This window comes from Hylobates moloch, unplaced genomic scaffold (genome assembly GCF_009828535.3).
Source record: "Hylobates moloch isolate HMO894 unplaced genomic scaffold, HMol_V3 SCAFFOLD_19, whole genome shotgun sequence".
Taxonomy (NCBI): Eukaryota; Metazoa; Chordata; class Mammalia; order Primates; family Hylobatidae; genus Hylobates; species Hylobates moloch.
Window position 1 is genome coordinate 5,865,909 of NW_026652294.1, and position 21,378 is coordinate 5,887,286.

At 50.6% G+C, this 21,378-nt stretch overlaps 1 protein-coding gene across 2 annotated transcripts in view; it reads left to right on the forward strand.

The window, feature by feature from the left end:
- The first annotated feature begins 2,696 nt into the window (after positions 1 to 2,696).
- Positions 2,697 to 21,378, forward strand: part of SMARCB1 (SWI/SNF related, matrix associated, actin dependent regulator of chromatin, subfamily b, member 1) — a 45,555-nt gene continuing 26,873 nt past the window's right edge. Inside the window, exons 1-5 of one of the 2 annotated variants that reach the window (XM_032139462.2) lie at positions 2,697 to 2,971; positions 7,449 to 7,587; positions 9,254 to 9,383; positions 16,026 to 16,163; positions 18,368 to 18,495. In XM_032139462.2, coding sequence (XP_031995353.1) covers positions 2,879 to 2,971; positions 7,449 to 7,587; positions 9,254 to 9,383; positions 16,026 to 16,163; positions 18,368 to 18,495 — 628 coding nt within the window. In that variant the 5' untranslated portion in view covers positions 2,697 to 2,878. The remainder of the gene's footprint in view (positions 2,972 to 7,448; positions 7,588 to 9,253; positions 9,384 to 16,025; positions 16,164 to 18,367; positions 18,496 to 21,378) is intronic. The other variant, XM_032139463.2, reaches the window with a different exon arrangement.

Sequence of the window (21,378 nt, forward strand, 5' to 3'; positions counted from 1 at the left end):
CCTGCCTGCTTATTGTCCTTTTGTGAATGCTCAGCCAGGATTGGGAGGCCTGGCCACTGTCCAGCCCAATCCTGGGAGCTAGGGTCGAAGTCCACCACCCCCAAGCCTCTGGCCCTTGGGGCTGGACACAGTGCTCAGGGCTCTTTCAGCTCCATTTCTACATCACATTTTGTTACAGTGGCTTCTTAACTGGCTCCGCACTTTCCTACTTGTCCCCTCTGTTCATCCTCCAGAGTGGTGGTTTATCTGCTCATGCCACAGCCCAGCCTTCCATACATAGCTGTGGTTTCTGCATCATAGGCTCAACTAACCTCGGGTAGAAAAAAAAAATGTTTAAAAGATGTGGCCGGGCGCAGTGGCTCGTGCCTGTAATCCCAGCTCTTTGGGAGGCCGAGGTGTGTGGATCACCTGAGGTCAGGAGTTCAAGACCAGTCTGGCCAATATGGTGAAACGCCATCTCTACTAAAAATACAAAAATTAGCTGGGTGTGGTGGCAGGAGCCTGTAATCCCAGCTACTTGGGAGGCTGAGGCAGGAGAATTGCTTGAACCTGGAGGCAGAGGTTACAGTGAGCCGAGATAGTGCCATTGCACTCCAGCCTGGGTGACAAGAGCAAAACTCCGTCTCAAAAAATAATTAATAAAATAAATAAATAGGCCAGGCGCGGTGGCTCATGCCTGTAATCCCAGCACTTTGGGAGGCTGAGGCGAGCAGATCACAAGGTCGGGAGATCGAGACCATCCTGGCTAACACGGTGAAACCCCGTCTCTACTAAAAATACAAAAAATTAGCCAGGCGTGGTGGCGGGCGCCTGTAGTCCCAGCTACTCGGGAGGCTAAGGCAGGAGAATGGTGTGAACCCAGGAGGCGGTGCTTGCAGTGAGCCAAGATCGTGCCACTGCACTCCAGCCTGGGCGACAGAGCAAGACTCTGTCTCAATAAAATAAATAAATAAATAAATAAATAAATAAATGATGGTTACCTCTGTACTGAACATGTACAGACTTTTTTCCTTGTCATTGTTCCCTAAACAATAGTATAACAACTATTTATATAACATTTGCATTGTATTAGGTAGTATAAGGAATCTAGAGATGATTTAAGGTATACAGGAAAATGTGTGTAGGTTATATGCAAGTATGACACCATTTTATATAATGGACTTGAGCATCTGTGGACTTTATTATCTGCAGGGGGTCCTGGAACTAATTCCCATGGATACTGAGGGATGACTGTACTTTGGTTTCCCACCACTGTGAGGATACAGAGCAAAGCAACTTCAGTCACTGCCCTTCCCAACTCTCCAGTGTCTCCTTGCCCTACCTTCCAGCCCCATGTGTGTCTTCGTAATAGCATAGTTGCATTTTTTTTTTTTAAGAGAGGCAGGGTCTCCCTTTGTTGCCCAGCCTGCAGTGCAGTGGTGCAATCAGCTCACTATAACCTTGAACTCCTGGGCTCAAGGGATCTTCCCCTCTCCACTTCCCAAGTAGCTGGGGCTACAGGTGCACACCACCAAGCCACACCAAGCTTATTTATTTTAAAATTTTTGTAGAGACAGGGTCTTGCTGTCTTGTCCAGTCTGGTCTCAAACTCCTGGCTTCAAGTGATCCTCCCTGCCTTGGCCTCCTAAAGAGTTGGGATTACAAGGCCGGGCGCAGTGGCTCACGCCTGTTATCCCAGCACTTTGGGAGGCTGAGGCGAGCAGATCACGAGGTCAGGAGATCGAGACCATCCTGGCTAACACGGTGAAACCCCGTCTCTACTAAAAATACAAAAAATTAGCCAGGCGTGGTGGCGGGCACCTGTAGTCCCAGCTACTTGGGAGGCTGAGGCAGGAGACTCCAGCCTGGGCGACAGAGCAAGACTCTGTCTCAAAAAAAAAAAAAAAAAATAAGAGTTAGGATTACAGGCATGAGCCGCTGAGCCCAGCCACAGCTGCAATTTCATTAGACTGAACCGTGTGAAATCATCAGTAGTGGGCCACTGTTTTACTCCCTGCATTATTCAATCAGATACATAATTGCTTTGAGACTTTCATCAGTTTCATTAGCTTCGCGCTGTAAGAACCAAGAGGCAGAGCCACAGGGCTGGGCTGCCTGGTTTCGCTCCCCACTGCAGGGCTCGGTTAAGCAGAGTGTAGAGCTAAGAGAGGAATGGAGAAGGTGGAAGGTGTCCCTCCCTTCCAACGCTCATCTGATGCACCAGCCAAACCAAATACCACCTGGGCCTTTGAACATTGCCAAGCCTCATCCGCTGTTGTCATTTTGTCCACCTCCACAGCTGCAGGGACAGCCGTAGGCCTGGTACTGGGATATCTCTTCCTAGGGGCCTGCCTATCTACTCAGCTGCACTGCGTTTTAGGGGTGGGGAAGCTAGGGCACCAGCTTGGGGTCCCAAAGCATGCCCAGACCACTCAGGCTTCCAGATACTAGGTCCTCCTCCTTCAGGCCTCACTTCGTTTCTTTTCCCCTGGGCTCAGTTCCAGTCCTGGCTGTAAGACTGGGAAAGCCACTGCTTGAGTCAGGACCTCAGTGGCTATTTTTGTCCGTGAGAAGTCCTCTACACCACGACTTAGGAGGCAGCCTGGGAGAAAGAGAAATTAGTCGTGGCTCCTTTAAGGGGTCCGCGGAGGCGCGCCCGGCCTTTTGTTTGAGCGGCGGCGCGCGCGTCAGCGTCAACGCCAGCGCCTGCGCACTGAGGGCGGCCTGGTCGTCGTCTGCGGCGGCGGCGGCTGAGGAGCCCGGCTGAGGCGCCAGTACCGGGCCCGGTCCGCGTTTCGCCTTCCGGCTTCGGTTTCCCTCGGCGCAGCACGCCCCGGCCCCGCCCCAGCCCTCCTGATCCCTCGCAGCCCGGCTCCGGCCGCCCGCCTCTGCCGCCGCAATGATGATGATGGCGCTGAGCAAGACCTTCGGGCAGAAGCCCGTGAAGTTCCAGCTGGAGGACGACGGCGAGTTCTACATGATCGGCTCCGAGGTAGCCCGCGGCGCGTCCTCGCCCTCCCCGGGCTCGGCCCCGCGGGAGCCCCGGGGCGGGCCCATGCGCCGAGAGCGCGCGTCTCCATTCATCGGGGCGGGCGGGCGGGCGCGCGCGCGCGCTCGGGGCTGTGGGGCGTGGCCTAGTGGGCGTGTCGGGTGTTGCCCCCGCCCCCTCATCGACCTGGGATTTCCTTACTCATTCGCCGAGGTCCGCCGTCTTAAGTGCTGCCAGGATTTTGGCGCCGTGAGGAGCCCCAGTGGTTCCGCGCTGGGTTGGTTTCCAGCCAGACGCAAAGAAACGGGATATTTAGTTAGCCCCTGCGACGCTTGGGGGACCGCACTGCTGCCTTTGACCCTTTTTAGCTGTCGTAAATTTCACGTGCACCCGTCCCCATATTGCTACTTGTGGGAACCTGAAATGGCAGGCTGGAAACCCTGGACTTAGTGAGGGCTCATCCTCATTGTGTTTGTTGCCTCTTAGGTGGGCAGTGGAGGTCTTTTGACCTTTGTTTACCAGTGAAGAAACAGATTGGAGGAAGATGTTTGCTTTTGGGTGAATAAGGGCCCCATGCCTAAGCTAGATCTTTAAGCAATTCTGAAGCAATTGACACTTTCCATATCTGTGAACTGCTTCTGAATTATTACAGGGGAAAGAGCCTAAGGATGTTTAACCCTTAACTAGAGTGGCTGCATTTTGTTGCATCAACTGGATGACTGACTTCAGGAAAACCCTACTGGCCTTTGAATGGGTGTTTGTTCCAAGTCTATTAGGTTCTTGTTTTTTGTTTTTTATAGAGACCCGCTATGTTGCCCAGGCGGGTCTCCAACTCCTGGGCTCAAGCAGTCTGCCCGCCTGGGTCTCCCAAAGTGCTAGGATTACAGGCATGAGCCACCATGCCCAGCCGTATATTAGGTTTTTACAGATTGTCTCAAGCTAGCCTTTTTTGCTCCAAAGGCAGTCCCCAGCTAGTATATGTTACCTTTTTTAAAAAATTATGGATATACAGTTCAGATGTACAAATGTCAAGCAGTAGAATCTCATGTAAGGAAGTAAGTGCCAATCCTGGAGAATTAAAGCTGTCATGAAATGCCAAGAGTTTCTTCTCCTTATAGCAGTTTTTAGTATCATATTCCAGCATTTTATTCATACTTTGTTTTATTTTTATTTTTGAAAAAAGGTCTCACTTTGTGCAGTGATGTGATCTCGGCTCACTGCAGCCTTGACCTCCTGGGCTCAAGCGATCCTCCTGCCTCAGCCTCCCAAGTAGCTGGGACTACAGGTGTGCACCACCATGCCCGACTAATTTTTGTATTTTTTGTAGAGACAGGGTTTTGCCATGTTGCCTAGGCTGGTCTTGAACTCCTGGGCTCAAGTGATCCTTGCACCTCAGCCTCTCAAAGTACTGGAATGACAGGTGTGAGCTACTGCACTCACACTCAGCGCATTCATACTTTTTAAACTTGTAGGTTTTTTCCTTCACAATTGAGCATAGCATGAATGAATGAAGCCTCGAGATGGTCACACTGAGTCCCATGGATGAGACTAAAGTCAATAGCATCAGAATTTTAGTGTTAGCATTTTCCACCATTTTTTTTTCTTCTGGATGGGGTTTGACTCTGTCACCCAGGCTGGAGTGTAGTGGTGCAATCTCGGCTCACTGCAACCTCTGCCCCCCAGGCTCAAGCCGTCCTCCCACCTCGGTCTCCCAAGTAGCTGGGACTACAGGCACACACCACCACACCCGGCTAATTTTTATATTTTTAGTAAAGATGGGGTTTTACCATATTGTCCAGGCTGGTCTTAAACTTGTGAGCTCAAGTGATCTGCCTGCCTCGGCCTCCCAAAGTGCCGGGATTATAGGCATGAGCCACTGTGCCTGGCCTCCACCAATTTTTATAAAACAAAAAATACAGGATTCAATAAAATTTTCACGTTGTCACTTAAATTACAGCTCTTCAAAGATGCCAGTGCTAGGGAGGTGGAGCCAGTGCCTGTCCATCTGCCACAGTTGAGAATGGTCCTCATTGGCCAGTAGGCGCCTGCCTAACTGCAGAATGCAAAGGGTGTCGAATTTCAGCCTGTGATACTAGGCGAGTTGTTTACCTGATATAATGGGTGTGAAAGTAATCAGTTTGGCTCTGAGTGGGTGACACTTCAAAAGAAAGCTTTCATTTATTAGTTGGAGCAAATTGAGAAGCTGTGCGTGGCCAAGTGGGAAGAACCTTGGGAGGCCTGGTTCCAGCCCTGCTCTGCCTTGCTGTCGTGTTTCTCATGTGTATAGTGTGATGCTTAGACTAGATGGTCTCCAAGATCTTCCCCAAAACACATTTTAGTTTCTAGAAAGCTAATTACAGTCTTGTCTTTCAGCCCCTTCACTCCTGGGCCTCCCAGTAAGAATAATCTTCCTGAGACCCAGGCTGTAAGAGACTCAGATGGAGAGGCAGTTTGTTCTTTTGGGCCTGACTTAATTATCAGACCTTCGGAGTTTAGGGAAGGGTTCAAGGTCAGAGCTCTATTGAAATTCAGTAGCTCCAGTGACAGTAGTGGATGGACGGTCTCAGCCCACTGCCCTGTGGAAAACAGGCACTGTATTCAGAGAGGTGGGCCAGCCATAGCAACATACCCAGTGCCTGCATGCGCCATCTGTGGAGCTGTCTTGGGAAGGCATCTGCATTTACTATGAGTGTGTGTCACAGTTCTGCCATTGACAGCTGTATTTACCAAGCCGGAGTCATGGAGCTTTGAGGACCCTAACAGATCCCCAAGTTCAGCACCTTCATTTTATATTCAGGAAACCTGGGTCCCAAGAGGGTGAAGGCTGGTTCAGAGAAAAGCCAGGAAGGCAAGTCCAGTTTCCTAAGTTCTGAAGGGGCTTTGTGGGGCATCTAGGAGACTCAGAGCCCTGCAGGGCCTGCAAGGTAGTCATAGGGGGGAGTATTGTCAATTTCTTTTAAAAAACCTAATGGAAACTCTACATTTACCATGATACTGGATGATACTGACACATAAGCCAAATAACATAGAGGGGTCTGTGCCCTCTATGTGGAAAGCGAGTGACTTACTGTGGCTGCTCTTCTGTCAGTGTTCAGTAGCCCTGGTTGTTGATTACAGTCACTGCTAAAAATGGAGAAACATTTTATTTAATACTATGCCTGGGTCTCATACCTATAATCCCGGCACTTTGGGAGGCCCAGGCAGGAGAATCACTTGAACTCAGGAGTTTAAGACCAGCCTGGGCAACATAGTGAGACCCTTGTCTCTACAGATTTTTATTTTTTTTAATTAGGCCAGGTATGTGGCTCACACCCGTAATCCCAGCACTTTGGGAGGCCAAGATGGGCAGATCGCTTGAGCCCAGGAGTTTGAGACCAGCCTGGGCAACATGGTGAAACTCCGTCTCTACAAAAAATACAAAAATTAGCCAGTTGTAGTGGCATGCAACTATAGTCCCAGCTACTCAGGAGGCTGAGGCAGGAGGATCGCTTGAGCCTAGGAGTTTGAGGCTGCAGTGAGCTATGATCACACCACTGCAATCGAGCCTGGGTGACACAGCGAGACCCTGTCTCAAAAATAATAATAAAAATTAAAAATAAATTTAAAAATTCAAAATATATACTATGTTGGGCAGATAAAATGGGAAACATAATAGAAGTGGTCCTTCATATGGGTGAAGTTCAGAGTTGCTGAGCATTTGGCAGATGAGTAAAGAGACCCAGAAAATGGGAAGTGATCCCAGGTTACAGATGGAGCCAGCACCTGGCACCCAGTCTGTTGGCCATCCCCTGCAATGTGACTCCAAAGTGATCATACTTGAAAAGTCAATGAGACAATAGGGTACCCTCATAAAAACTTTAGGTCTAGATTTATTTTCCTTAAGGAAGTCAGACTTTCAGTATTTGGTACAAGCAAACTGAAGCCATTGTTTGAGTCAGTGATGATTTATATAGCAGTCTGGTGATTGCCTTGTAAACCTTTTGGAAAATTCCTTTGGTATCCCTGGTTTGGGTTTTGTTACTAAACAAAGCAACACAGGCCATCGGGGAAATTATCTGGCATCTGTCTAAAATTAAAAGACCTTTTTGGTGTTTATTACATTGTAAAAATATCAAAGTCTCGTCCTTAAGATAAAAGAAGGTCAAGGAGGCCTTGCATTTCTGGAAAGTGCCAGAGATCCTTAGTCCAAAATCAAAATCACCACGAACTTCTTGCTAAGCTCTGGGGGCCTCCCACTCAGGCATCTGCCCAGGCCTTTCGGAACTTGGTTCTGTTGTCAGGATGCACACATGCAGGCCAGATGTGCACTGCTGGTGAACCCTTCATATCAGTGGAATGTGTTTTAATGCTGCCGAAAGCGTGGCGCCTGGGGGCCACCTCGAGGCCTGTTTGTCTGTTGCTTGATGCAGTCTGCGCCAGGACCCTCCCCTTCCCTGTGGTGCTGCGACCCTTATAATGAGCCTTCTTGCTTTACTCATAGGTGGGAAACTACCTCCGTATGTTCCGAGGTTCTCTGTACAAGAGATACCCCTCACTCTGGAGGCGACTAGCCACTGTGGAAGAGAGGAAGAAAATAGTTGCATCGTCACATGGTAAAAAAACAAAACCTAACACTAAGGGTGCGTCTTCACGAGGGTTTGTAAACCTGTTTCAAAACCACTCGCTTATGTCATAAAAATAAAACGTTTTCACTCCAGAGTGTCTTCACTGCAGCCTTGGCCTTAGTCGGGCAGGGAGCATCCCAGGGGTGGGCCGCCCTGTGAGCCCTCCAGGCGAGGAAGTGGCTCCAGGGAGCCATTGGTGGTCCACCGTCAGGTATTTCCAGTGGGGCCATTGGGTACGTGAGCGGGCCGGGGCCAGGACACTAGCAGGTGCTGTGAAGACATGTTGGTCTCAAAACGTTTTAGGAATGCTGCGATGCTCTGCCATCTACCGTGGGTGTGTCGCCATAATCATCTTCCATGCAGCCTAAGTGGCGGGTGGTGGTCCCAGCTCCCACTCTCCTCTGGGGCTTTCACCGCTTGCTTCCCGGAGCACATCCATCCCATAGCACTTCATCCTGGCAGCCAGTGTGCTAGAGCCCATGTGCATGTCGCTGCTCCTGGTGGCCTGCGTGTGCCTGGGGCTTGCTAGGTACACTAGTGAAACTAGTGGGCTTTGGGTCATGGCAGCTCTGTGCAGGGTGAAAGGGTGCTCTTCAGACACTCTGAGGGCTCTGCGGGAGACACTCCCATGGAGACATTTGGGTATGGACACAGCATGTCCTTTGGCAGGTGGCGAAACTGCTTCCCACGTGGCAATGGCGCCTTGTAGAGAGCTGCCCTGGGCCTGGGTGTGTCTGTGAGCACGTGCGCGATGCTTCGTAGTCTGCCCTGTTTGTTTGTGTCTGTAGGTGCTGCTGTGGTTTTGTCCACTGCGGGAAAGTAGTGGTTCTTTTAATGCAGGAGCCGGAGCTTCTTTTTGATCTGCTGCTATGACATTTCCACTCACTTGCTTAAAATAGTTAACTTTTTGTTCTCCCTCCTCCCCTAGCAGAGCACCAGTCGCTAACACAGTGAGTCCCCAGCTTTGCTTCCCCCTCCGCAAGTCCCTGGGCTAAGTCTTGGGAGATACCTTCCCCATAAGCGATTGATTTCTCCAGGAGAAGCCAGACTGGGCCCACAGACAGGTAGCTCTTGACGGAGATTCCCCGGAAGAGCTAGGGGTCGAGCTGCCTAGAATCTGTCCTGCTTCCCAGGCAGCATGTGTGGACCGGCTTGGGGATAGAAATTCGTGTTTGGTGTGAAGCAGCTCTGTCCAACTCTCTGGGCTCTTGTTTTAAAAGAAAAGTATTCTTCATCTTCCATTCCATCTCCCCACCTTGCATCGTGTTGTGGATTGTGGTGGTGTCAGACCTCTTCCCACTGGGGTGTTACTCTGGGAGCTTTCTTTTCCCCTGAGTGAGGACCAAGAGAATATGCTCTGGAGTCGAGTGTCCCCGCTGGTCGTGCTGTATTGTAGTCACTGGTGCTGCCCTGAGCACTTCCCTCTGCCCCTGAGCCAGTGCTCCTGGGGCAGATTAGTCCAAATCAGTCCCATTGGAGGCTCTACCCAGCAGGACTTGTAAGTAAAGCTCTCAGTCCAGATTGCCCTTTTGGAAGAGGCCAGCATTCAGCAGTAGTAAGTTTGACACCTTGCTTTTCCCACCTCCCGCATGCGAGGACCTTGATGTGCTGCATCCACTTGGCTGGCTGCTGTGTGCCACCGCCACCAGCAGAGTGACCCAGTGATGTCTGTCTGTTACAGATCACGGATACACGACTCTAGCCACCAGTGTGACCCTGTTAAAAGCCTCGGAAGTGGAAGAGATTCTGGACGGCAATGATGAGAAGTACAAGGCTGTGTCCATCAGCACAGAGCCCCCCACCTACCTCAGGTAATGCGTTCCTGGCCAAGGCATCTCTGGGGACATCTGTGGGGTCTTTTCGCAGACTCAAGAACTAGTTGGGTTGAAGTTAAATTGAAACACTTTTTTTTTTTTTTTTTTTTTTTGAGGTGGAGTCTTGTTCTTGTTGCCCAGGCTGGAGTGCAGTGGCGCGATCTCGGCTCACTGCAACCTCTGCCTCCCAGGTTCAAGCGATTCTCCTGCCTCAACCTCTCGAGTAGCTGGGATTACAGGTGCCTGCCACCACACCTGGCTAATTTTTTTTTCTTTGAGACAGAGTTTCACTCTTGTTGCCCAGGATGGAGTGCAATGGCGTGATCTCAGCTCACTGCAACCTCTGCCTCCTGGGTTCAAGTGATTCTCCTGCCTCAGCCTCCCAAGTAGCTGGGATTACAGGCATGTGCCACCACGCCCAGCTAATTTTGTATTTTTGGTAGAGATGAGTCTCTCCATGTTGGTCAGGCTGGTCTCGAACCCCGACCTCAGGTGATCCGCCCACCTCGGCCTCCCAGAGTACTGGGATTACGGGCATGAGCCACCGCGTCCGGTCCTAATTTTTGTATTGAAACACTTTTTAACAGTTCCCTCTGTTTTTATACATTTTCTTAGCCATGTTTCTAAGTTTCTTCTGTATCATTGGAATTTCTAAGAAACGTAAGCCAAGTCCTGGATTCCGGAGAACAGTTTTAAATGCTTGGAAAGTGGGACTCGCGGGGCACGTGGCTTATGTTTGTAATCCCAGCACTTTGGGAGGCCGAGGCATTGCTTGAGGCCAGGAGTTTAAGACCAGCCTGGGGCAACACAGTAAGACCTCATTTCTTAAAAAAACAAATAAGTGGGACCAGTTTGTCAGAAAAATCAGTGGCTCACATAAACTCACAAAAGAAACAATAGATTTGAATGTATAAAAACTTAGAACCTGGCTGGGCACGGTAGCTCACGCCTGTAATCCCAGCAGTTTGGGAGGCCGAGGTGGGCGGATCACCTGAGGTCGGGAGTTCGAGACCAGCCTGACCCACATGGAGAAACCCCATCTCTACTAAAAATACAAAATTAGCCAGGTATGGTGGTGCATGCCTGTAGTCCCAGCTACTTGGGAGCCTGAGGCAGGAGAATTGCTTGAACCCGGGAGGTGGAGATTGCAGCGAGCTGAGATCACACCATTGCACTCCACACTGGGCAACAAGAGCGAAACTCCATCTCAAAAAAAAAACAAAAACAAAACAAAACTTAGAACTTTTAGAAGAGTATTTATAGTAACAATTAAAAAACCAAGTAATTGGGAAGTTACGATGTTGTATCTAGAATCTATACATCTAGATTTATACAACAAACTTGGATACCCCAACAAATAGGTAAAAGATAGTCCATACCTTGAAGTACAAGGGAGTAAACAAACATGGAAAGAATTTGCCCTCATGTGTAATTTCAAAAATTCCAAGCATAAGACTGGTGGCTTATGCCTGTAATCTCAGCACTTTGGGAAGTCAAGGCAGGAGGATCGCTTGAGCCCAGGATTTGACTGTGTTGCCCAGGAGACCAGCCTGAGCAACATAGTGAGACGTTATCTCTACTGAAAGTTAAAAAAATTAGCTGAGTGTGGTGATCACACCACTGTCCTCTAGCCTGGGTAACAGAATGACACTCTTCATCTCTTAAAAAAAGTAAAAAATAGGCCGGGCACGGTGGCTCACGCCTGTAATCCCAGCACTTTGGGAGGCCGAGGCAGGCGGATCACCTGAGGTCAGGAGTTCGGGATCAGCCTGACCAACATGGTGAAGCCTCATCTCTACTAAACATACAAAGTTAGCCGGGCGTGGTGGCGCAGCCTGTAATCCCAGCTACTCAGGAAGGCTGAGGCAGGAGAATCACTTGAACCCGGGAGGCGGAGGTTGCGGTGAGCCAAGATTGTGCCCCTGCTCTCCAGCCTGGGCAACGAGAGTGAAACTCCGTCTCAAAAGAATAAAATAAAATATAAAAAATAAATAAAAAATAAAAATAAAAATTCCAAGCATAAAACAAAAAACTGGCAATGTAAGGAATTGGGGAAGGTGTGATAGAGCTGTGCTCATATGTGCTGGAGGTGGTTTTTTTTGTTTCTTTGAGACGTGGTTTTCACTCTTGTTGCCCAGGCTGGAGTGCAGTGGCGTGATCTCGGCTCACTGCAACCTCCGCCTCCTGCGTTCAAGCGATTCTCTTGCCTCAGCCTCTGGAGTAGCTGAGATTACAGGAATGCACCACTATGCCTGGCTAATTTTTTTGTATTTTTATTAGAGGCGGGATTTCACCATTTTGCCCAGGCTGGTCTCAAACTCCTGACCTCAGGTAATCTTCCCTCCTCGGCCTCCCAAAGTGCTGGGATTACAGGTGTGAGCCACTGTGCCCAGCCGGGAGTGCCCTTTGTGTAAAGCATCCTGACATCAAACTTTTTTGTTCTCTGGCCCATTAATACCACCCCTGGGAATTTGTCCCAAAGAAACATTTTCAAAGTACAAAATGAATCAATAAACCCACTATATGTACAGAGATTCTTTGTAGCATTGCAAATAATACTGGAGAATATAGAGTTGCTTAAGTATCCAGCCTTAAGGAAAGGCTAGGTTAGTGATGGGTCAGCCACTTGAATGGACAAAGGTGTGACCCATACATGGTATAATTAAGTAGATTCTGCAGTGACCCGAGACAGGGGTCCTGTGGGTGAGACGTGCGTAATACAAGATTGTACCCATCTACCTTGTGCATTCAGCCCTCAATAAAGTATGCAATTCTCTGCACAAAGCCCAAGGAGCATTAAGGAAGAAAAAGGATTATTGTTCAGAGTGATGTGGTTATGGAAAATCTTTTTTATGATTCACCCAAAAGAAAGGTAGCACGCCTCCAGGCTGGCCAGTGTTACAGACGTGTGCTTTGCAGATTCTTTTTCCCCCAAGGGATGTGGTAAGAACGTAAGGATGGCTTGACCTTCCCAGGGAAGTTGCACAAGGAAATTGTGTACATATGGATGGCACTTTAATTCTGCACACTTCAGCTGGGAATCTTTTATGGGGCAATAAAGCAGTTTCTTGGTGATCATGTCGTGAGGAACAGCTGCAGGAGTGGAATCCTGTTGCCCTGGAGGTCAAGTCTTTAGGGGTGGGGGCTGGCAGAGGTTTGAGGGAAGTGGCTCTGGCTGGCTCCACACTACTCAGTCAGCCCAATAAGGGGACTCATGGCACCCTCCCCATCCTGTCATTGGACAATTTGAGCAGAGGCTGGGTGCCCTCTCTCAGGGATGCTGGGATTGCAATGGAAGGAAGGTTGTTTTTTTTTTTTTTTTTTTTTTTTTTTTTTTTGAGACGGAGTTTCATTCTGTCACCCACGCTGGAGTGCAGTGGCGCCATCTTGGCTCACTGCAAGCTCCGCCTCCCAGGTTCACACCATTCTCCTGCCTCAGCCTCCCGAGTAGCTGGAACTACAGGTGCCCGCCACCACACCTGGCTAATTTTTTTTGTATTTTTAGTAGAGATGGAGTTTTACCGTGTTAGCCAGGATGGTCTTGATCTCCTGACCTCGTGATCTGCCCACTTCGGCCTCCCAAAGTGCTGGGATTACAGGCATGAGCCACTGCGCCCAACCTTTTTTTTTTTTTTTTGAGATGGAGTTTCGCTCTATCACCCAGGCTGGAGTGAAGTGGTGGGATCTCAGCTCACTGCAACCTCTGCCTCCCGGGTTCAAGTCATTCTCCTTCCTCAGCCTCCCAAGTAGCTGGGATTATAGGCACCAGGCACCACACCTAGCTGATTTTTCGTAGTTTTAGTAGAGACGGGGTTTCACCATGTTGGCCAGGCTGGTCTCGAACTCCTGACCTCAGGTGATCCATCCACCTCGGCCTCCCAGAGTGTTGGGATTACAGGTGTGAACCACCACACCTGGCCGGAAGGTTGAATTTTATGGCTTAGATTTGCAGATTCTGTGTATGGCTGAGCATGTTACTCACATTCACTGTGTCTAGTGACACTTGCATTGCCCACTTGGTAGCTAGACCTGGAAATGAGAACTTGCTACCGAGATAGGGCAGGATGAGGGGGAAGGGGCTCAGCCCAGGCTCTAACGTATCCAGTCAGAAAAGAGGAGGTGGTCAAGATCTGTGGTTTCCAAATACAGGCTCAGCTGCCTGGGAATCACCCATGGAAGCTGCAAAGAACCCATCTTCTTGGGCCCTTCCTCAGAGGTGGGAAGTCACTCCACCTGGGTGGGGCTCAGGAATGTGCTACTTAAAATTTTGCATTCTGGGGTCGGGTGTGGTAGCTCACACCTGTACTCTCAGCACTTTGGGAGGCCAAGGTGGGAGGATTGCTTGAGCGCAGCAGTTTGAGACCAGCCTGGGCAACATAGTGAGACCCCCCATCTCTATAAAAATAAAAAAATAAAAAAATTGCACTCTGAGTCTGAGCGGCCAGGATTAGGAACCATGACCCAGATAGGCTGTAGAGGGGACCCCTGTCTTGCTGTCCCCTCTCGTAGTCTCTGCCCAAGCTGATTCCATGTTCCCCAAATTGGGTACTACAAAATCCTCCCTACCCCTACCAGCGATCAAGGGGTAGTCCCGGGCCTCAGCATCAGACGTGTAAGTGACTCCCACTTTAGAAGGGAAAAGAGTTAAAGGGCCCAGAGTCCAGGCAGGTCTTGGCCATTGCTTCTGCCCTCCCCCTTCTGCCCTCCCCCACCCTCTGGAAAGGAGAAGGACCTTTGTGCTGTCTTCCCGGGTCCCTCCTTAGAGGGCGCTGGCAAACATTTGTCGGCCAGGCGCAGTGGCTCACGCCTGTAATCCCAGCTCTTTGGGAGGCTGAGGCGGGCGGATCACGAGGTCAGGAGATCGAGACCATCCGGGCTCACACGGTGAAACCCCGTCTCTACTAAAAATTAAAAAAATTAGCCAGGCGTGGTGGCGGGCGCCTGTAGTCCCAGCTACTCGGGAGGCTGAGGCAGGAGAATGGCGTGAACCCAGGAGGCAGACCTTGCATTGAGCCAAGATGGCACCACTGTACTCCAGCCTGGGCGACAGAGCGAGTCTCCATCTCAAAAAAAAAAAAAAAAAAAAAAGTTTGTTATGACTTGCTCTGAACGGTTGAATAGTTACTGTGGAAGTGGTTGCGCAGGTGTTGGGGTTACACAGGGAAGTGACACACAGTCCTGCCTGCTCCTGCTCACAGCCTTGCCAGGGAAAATGGGAACGCACAGAGCACAGCGGGCACCCAAATGCTCTCATCTGTCTCACCCAGCCGTGGAGCCTTAGTTTAAAATAGCTTTTTTGTTTTGTTTTGTTTTGTTTTGTTTTTCGAGATAGGATGTTGCTTTCTCGCCCGGGTTGGAGTGCGGTGGCTGATCTCGGCTCCCTGCAACCTCCGCCTCCTGGGTTCAAGTGATTTTCATGCTTCAGCCTCCTGAGTAGCTGGATTATAGACGTGTGCCACCATGCCTGGTTAACTTTTGTATTTTTGGTAGGGTTGACGTTTCACCATGTTGGCCAGGCTGGTTTTGAACTCACCTTTTTTTTTTTTTTGAGACGGAGTTTCACTCTTGTTGCCCAGGCTGGACTGCAATGGTGTAATCTCGGCTTACTGCAACTTCTGCCTCCCGGGTTCAAGCGATTCTCCTGCCTCTGCCTCCTAAGTAGCTGAGATTACAGGCTCCTGCCACCACACCTGGCTAATTTTAGTATTTTTAGTAGAGACAGGGTTTCACCATGTTGGCCAGGCTGGTCTCGATCTCCTGACCTCAGGTGATCCACCCTCCTTGGCCTCCGAAAGTGCTGGGATTACAGGCGTGAGCCACCACACCTGGCCTGGTTTCGCACTCTTGACCTCAGGTGGTCTGCCCATCTTGACCTTCCAAAGTGCTGGAGTTACAGGCGTGAGCCACTGCACCTGGTGCTTTTGGTAAAAGCAACCTGGAATTTGGGAGAAAAGATCAAACTCTTCATGGGATATGGGTTATTTAAATTACCTTGGATGTCACCTCTGGAAGGTATTTATCAACCCATCTTCTCACTTCTACTGCTCTGGAAGCTCAGAGGCGAGAGGCCTTGCCTAGTTCATCTCAGGATGGCTGGTATGTCTAAAATGACAGCCTGATGACATCTCTTCCTTCAAAACCCTGGGGACTCCCAGCCACCTGCTGAGTAAAGTCATCTTCTCACGGAGCATGTGAGACCTGTGATCAGTCCCCTCCCTGGGGTCCTCCTCCTTGGACTGCCCCTCAGTCTCTCCTCCTTGCTGCTGCCCATTTCCCTGCCCGCAGTGAACCCTGTCTCAGTGTCTAAGGCTCGGCTCTATTGTCCACTCCTCTGGGAAGCCTCCCCCTTGTACCACTTCCCTGCTTGCAGGAAGTGCTTCCGTGGAGCCATGCCTGGTTCATAGTGCGGTACACCATGGCCGTGCTGTGTCTGCTGCCCCTCCATACCCTTGCCCTTGCCCAGGTGCCTCTAGCATCTGATGACAGCCTGGGGAGCAGGCTCCTGCAAAATCAGGTGCACAGACAACTCCCACGGGAGCCTTGAGCCTGACAGTGGTACAGTGGGCATCCCTGGAGCATGCTGGTGGGCAGGATCAGGCTCCTAGACTGACTGGGGGGACTTTTCTTATATCTCCTCAGAGAACAGAAGGCCAAGAGGAACAGCCAGTGGGTACCCACCCTGCCCAACAGCTCCCACCACCTGGATGCCGTGCCGTGCTCCACAACCATCAACAGGAACCGCATGGGCCGGGACAAGAAGAGAACCTTCCCCCTTTGGTGCGGCTGCATCACCATGCTCACCCTCCGTGCTGATTCCGCCTTAGTTCTCCAGCACGTTTCAGTCCCTTCCTCCCCAGAAAAACACTCTGCTTTGACCTTGTGCTCCCCACGCTACAGTACCTCCACCCCTCTGAACCTCTGTGTTTCCCTGACTTCCAGGACATTGTCCGTAGCCTCTTTGGCTCTGTCTGCTGTCACCTTGCCGTGTCCTCCTCACCTCTCTGGCCCCTCAAGTGGAGTTACTCGGGGCACAGTCCTTGGGCCCTTTCTCTGCCCTCAGTTTCACAGGAGTGGGCCACAGCCAGTCTGATGGTTCAGATGCCATCCACGTGACTCCCACTGCGCCACAACTTCCCAGAGGCTACTGGAATAAACCACCACAAACTGGTGGCTGTGAGCAGAGCACATTTCTTCCCTCTCGGTTCTGGGGCCCAGGAGCCCGGATTTAGTTTCACTAGACGAGACTCACGTGTGGACAGGGCCATGCTCCCTCCAGAGGCCCTCGGGGCGATTCGGTCCTTGCTTCTTCCAGCTTTGGGGGCTGCCACGTTCCAGTCTCGGCCTCTGTGGTCACGTGGCCTTCTCTGCGTGAAACTTCCCTGTCTCTCTCTTAAAAGGACACTTGGTGATGTAATTTAGGGCCCTTCTAGTTAATCTCTCAGGATCTTAATCGCATCTTCAGAGTCTCCTTTTTTGGCCATATGAGGTGACAGTCACAGGTTTTGGGGATTAAGTTATAGACGTCTTTGGGGTCTGTTTTTTACCTCTGTGGCCCAGACTTCCTCAGCTGCCCTCACCCCCTCAGCCTCATGCTGCCTAAAGACCTCCATCTTGGCACGTGGAGATCCAGCCCTCTCCTTGCTCAGGCCATAGGTTTCTTTCCCAAGGCCTGCCTTTTCCTCACACAGTAAGTCCAGTCTCTCCAGGTTCTCGCCTGGGAACTGCCTCAGTCAGCCCCCTACCTCTCTCCTTGGGGTCTCTAGCAGCCCCTGCCTCCCCTCCCTGCTGCCTTGTCAGCTCTGCAGCTGGTGTGGCCTCTGCTCCAGGCAGATCATGTCACCTCTCCACGCAGAATCCTCCAGGCTCCCCATCACCCTCGGAGCAGAAGCAGGAGTTCTCACTGGGGTGCCAGGCCCAACCTGGCCTGGTGCTGCGACTGCCGCACTCTGCCCCACTCACCCTGCCTCAGGGCTGAGAACGTCCTCATTGCTGTCAGACCTCCCAGAGCTCCTGCCCTGCAGTTGCCTCTGCTGAGGTTTAGCCCTGTTCTCCCTCCTTCCCTCTTTCCTTTCCTCCTTCCTTCCATCATTCCTCCTTCCATCCCTCCCATCCTACCCCCTCCTCCTTTTCCTTCTGTCTTCCTTCCCTCCATCTCTTCTTCCCATCCCTAGTTGACTGTCGCTTTCTCCCTTAGAGTGGCCACCTCTTTTCTGCAGCACCCCTGCCCCTTTCCCTGTCTGTTTCCCAGCGCATTCATGCCTGGCACTCAGCTCATTTCTCTCTGTCTTCCATCTGCCTCCCAAGGTCACTGGGGGCCCTTCTCAGCCCTCTCCTTGCTCCCAGACGCCCTTAGGTGTCCTCTGTCCTCCAGCTCCATCTCACCAACCTGCCTGCCCGACTCTTCCCTCTTTATCTTCCCAAAGTACTCAACTCCATTGCTTAGAATCCTCCTGGGACTCCCTGAGGGCAGTGGCCAGTTTGCATAGCCTGAGAGGAGAACTGTGGGTGCTTCGACACCCGCTAGCTTTGCAGCATCCCTGACCACTGCTCCCCATGGAATCTGTGCTCTGTGGTCTGTTTATGCGTCCTCAGCAGTTCCTCCATTCACCTGCCTTGGCCTTGCTGGAATATTTCCTCTTCTGGAAATGCCCTTCTCCTTTCCCACAGCCTTCCATGAAAGTCCTGCCAAACTTCAGGCTTAAATATCCCTTCACAGGACATCTGGGTGTTGTTCCAACACTGCCCAGGTCGATTCTATTGCAGACAGACTGGTGCTTGTTACTTATGGCCCCAACTGTCCCCATTAGACCGTGGCCCCGGGACCCCTGCTGGCCTCGTCTGCTGCCTCAGCTGTTAGCTGACAAGTGGCTGTCTTCCCCAGACGGGTTTGCAGAGGCCTGCTGTGCAGAGAGAGAGGCTGAAAATTTGCATACCTAGGGCTCCGGCCCTCTTGCTGACTGTTGCTTCCATTTCACTTTCAGCTTTGATGACCATGACCCAGCTGTGATCCATGAGAATGCATCTCAGCCCGAGGTGCTGGTCCCCATCCGGCTGGATATGGAGATCGATGGGCAGAAGCTGCGAGACGCCTTCACCTGGAACATGAATGGTACAAGGTGGTCAGGCTTGGCTGGGCCTGGCCCCAACCCCTGTGTGTTACGTGGGAACAGTCCCCTTTCCTGCCAGCTGCCTGTCTGGCAGATTCTGGACCTGACACACAGGACATTGGGGCATAGTTTTGGAGGGTGTGGGCTCTGGGTTCAGTCCTGGTTCTGTTGCTGTTCACTGTGGGTTGGGCCTGTGAACTCGGACTCCTTTCCCCATACTGAGATTGGGTGGCCCAAGGGGCCTGGCATGGGAGGTGGCTGATCTGCATAGCATGGATGATGATGACAATGCCAGTCAGACCTAGTTCAGCCCCCGAGTCCTGCACACGCCTGCCTTGGGTCCTGTCTGCCACCCTGCTTCTGCTGTGTGAGGCTGCATGTGTGCCCCGTGCCTCTCTCCACCCCTAACTGGTCATCTCTTTAGACATCCTCACTCTGTAAGTCCTGGGTCAGATGCCATCTCTTCTGGCTCTTCCTGGGCTTCCAAAGCCTGAACAGAACTCGGTCTTTGTGCAGATGTAGACAGAAAGGTTAGAAGGATATGCATCCCAAGTGTCTAGACTGCTTATCCCATCTGGGAGGGAGGATCATGCATGCATTTATTGTTTTCTCTATTTTTAAGTCTGTTAGAATGTATTTTTACTATTTTATTATTACTGTTGTTTTAGATCTTGTTGCATACCAGTTTTTTTTTACTTAGTGTCTGTATCCTGCTGAATTTTTATAATGAACATACTATTTATATTCAGACAAAATGCAGTGAATATCATCTTTATTTTATTTTACCTTTTTTTTTTTTTTTTTAAGAGACAGAGTCTCATTCTGTTGCCCAGGCTGGAGTACAGTGATACTCTCATAGCCCACTGTAATCTTGAACTGCCTGGGCTCAAGCATTCCTCCTGCCACGGCCTCCCAAATAGCTAGGAATACAGGTGTGCGCCACTGTGCCCAGCGTTATCATTTTTAAGTGAGTAAATGTTTAAAATCATCAGAATCTCACCACCTGAATAATGTTTTCAGTTTTACCTTTTCTGTCAATTCCACATGCAAACATATTTAACATAGTTGTCACTACAGAGCAAGTATCGTTTTATTTTTCTTCACTTATCATAAGTATCTTTCTGGTTTCTCTTTTTTTGCAGGGGGAGATGGAGTCTCACTCTGTCGCCCAGGCTGGAGTGCAGTGGCGCGATCTTAGCTCACTGCAGCCTCTTCTAAGTTCAAGCGATTCTCCTGCCTCAGCCTCCTGAGTAGCTGGAACTACAGGCGCGTGCCACCATGCCTGGCTAATTTTTATATTTTTAGTAGAGATAGGGTTTCACCATGTTAGCCAGGCTGGTCTTAAACTGACCTCAGGTGATCCGCCTGCCGTGGCCTCCCACACTGCTGGGATTACAGGCGTGAGCCACTGCACCCAGCCTCTTTCTGATTTCTTTAATCTTCAAACAGTGCAGCATTTTCTCCTGGGTCAAGGCGCCTTTGTTTGCTAAAACTCCCCCTGCTGTAGACGGCTCCACAGCAGATAACATAGTTGCAGCATTTTTCTCTCAGAAGGGATTTCCTAAGGGAGGAGAGTGTGAGTGGTTGTTGATATGTGGCTGCCTTGAGCTTTCTGGAAGGATTAGGCTGCTTCCTTTGGTCATCCTCAGGCACTCAGCATGCTAGGCCTGAGTGCTAGGCCTACCACTTGCTCACACCAGTGCCAGGCCTGAGTCCAAAGGCCTCTGCTCAGCCCTGAGAAGAAGGCCTGAGAGCCATGTGCTGGGTGCTTGTCCCCTAGGTCCCACAGGTCAGCTGGTGAGGGGGGACGCCAGTGGGAGGAGACATGGGTGAGGGAGGACACTGGCAAGAGACTCCAGGAGGTTGTATTGAGTGTAGATGGGGACAGGTACAGTTCACTGGTCATGCCCCAGAACAGGGACAGGACAGCCCATGGGGACCAGGCCACCAGTGCTGCACAATGCCTGTTATCTCTGCCAAGGTCCCCGCTTATCTCTGCTGGCCCACATCATAGTTATTTGTTAATTCTTGTCTCTCCCTCCCCATTTCAACCCTTTAAGGTCAGGGGCCTTGTTTTTCATTGCTGTTTTTCTTCTTTTTTTTGAGATGGAGTTTCACTCTTGTTGCCCAGGCTGGTATGCGATGGCGTGATCTCAGCTCACCACAACTTCCGCCTCCCAGGTTCAAGTGACTCTCCTGCCTCAGCCTCCCGAGTAGCTGGGATTTACAGGCATGCGCAACCATGCCTGGCTAATTTTGTATTTTTAGTAGAGACGGGATTTCACCATATTGGTCAAGCTGGTCTCAAACTCCTGACCTCAGGTGATCCACCCGCCTCGGCCTCCCAAAGTGCTGGGATTACAGGTGTGAGCCACCGTGCCCGGCTGCTGTTTCTCTTAACATAGAATCTAGCCCAGCATAGGAACTTAGTTGTTCAAATTGGATCAGTCCATGCTCTGTCTCGTTACCTTTCTTTGGGCAACACATAGAAAGTTCCGGTTTGTTTATACATCTGCCCTGTTCCAGAAAGGATGCAAGGAAGCTTACCATATGTACACTGGGCCCAAATGACTAAAGCAAATGAAAACAGAGTGGTTAGGAAAAACTGGATAAAGAGGAAATGTTCAAGTTGAAGAGGGAGCTCGTACTCAGATTTTATTTGGTGAATGTTGGCTGGGAGTTGGGCGTGGCTCTGGGTCTTTTTAGAACCAGGCAGAATGAGACGTGAAGATCATTTGCATACTCAGTGTGGTCAAGGTTAGCAGCAGCCTGTGGCCCTGAAGAAGTAGAATCACACGTGGTCCTGGAATCTGAGATTTCCTACAGCCCTCAGGAAGAGGGCACAGTATAGTAAGGAAGACCAGGATCGTCCATGAACTCCACAG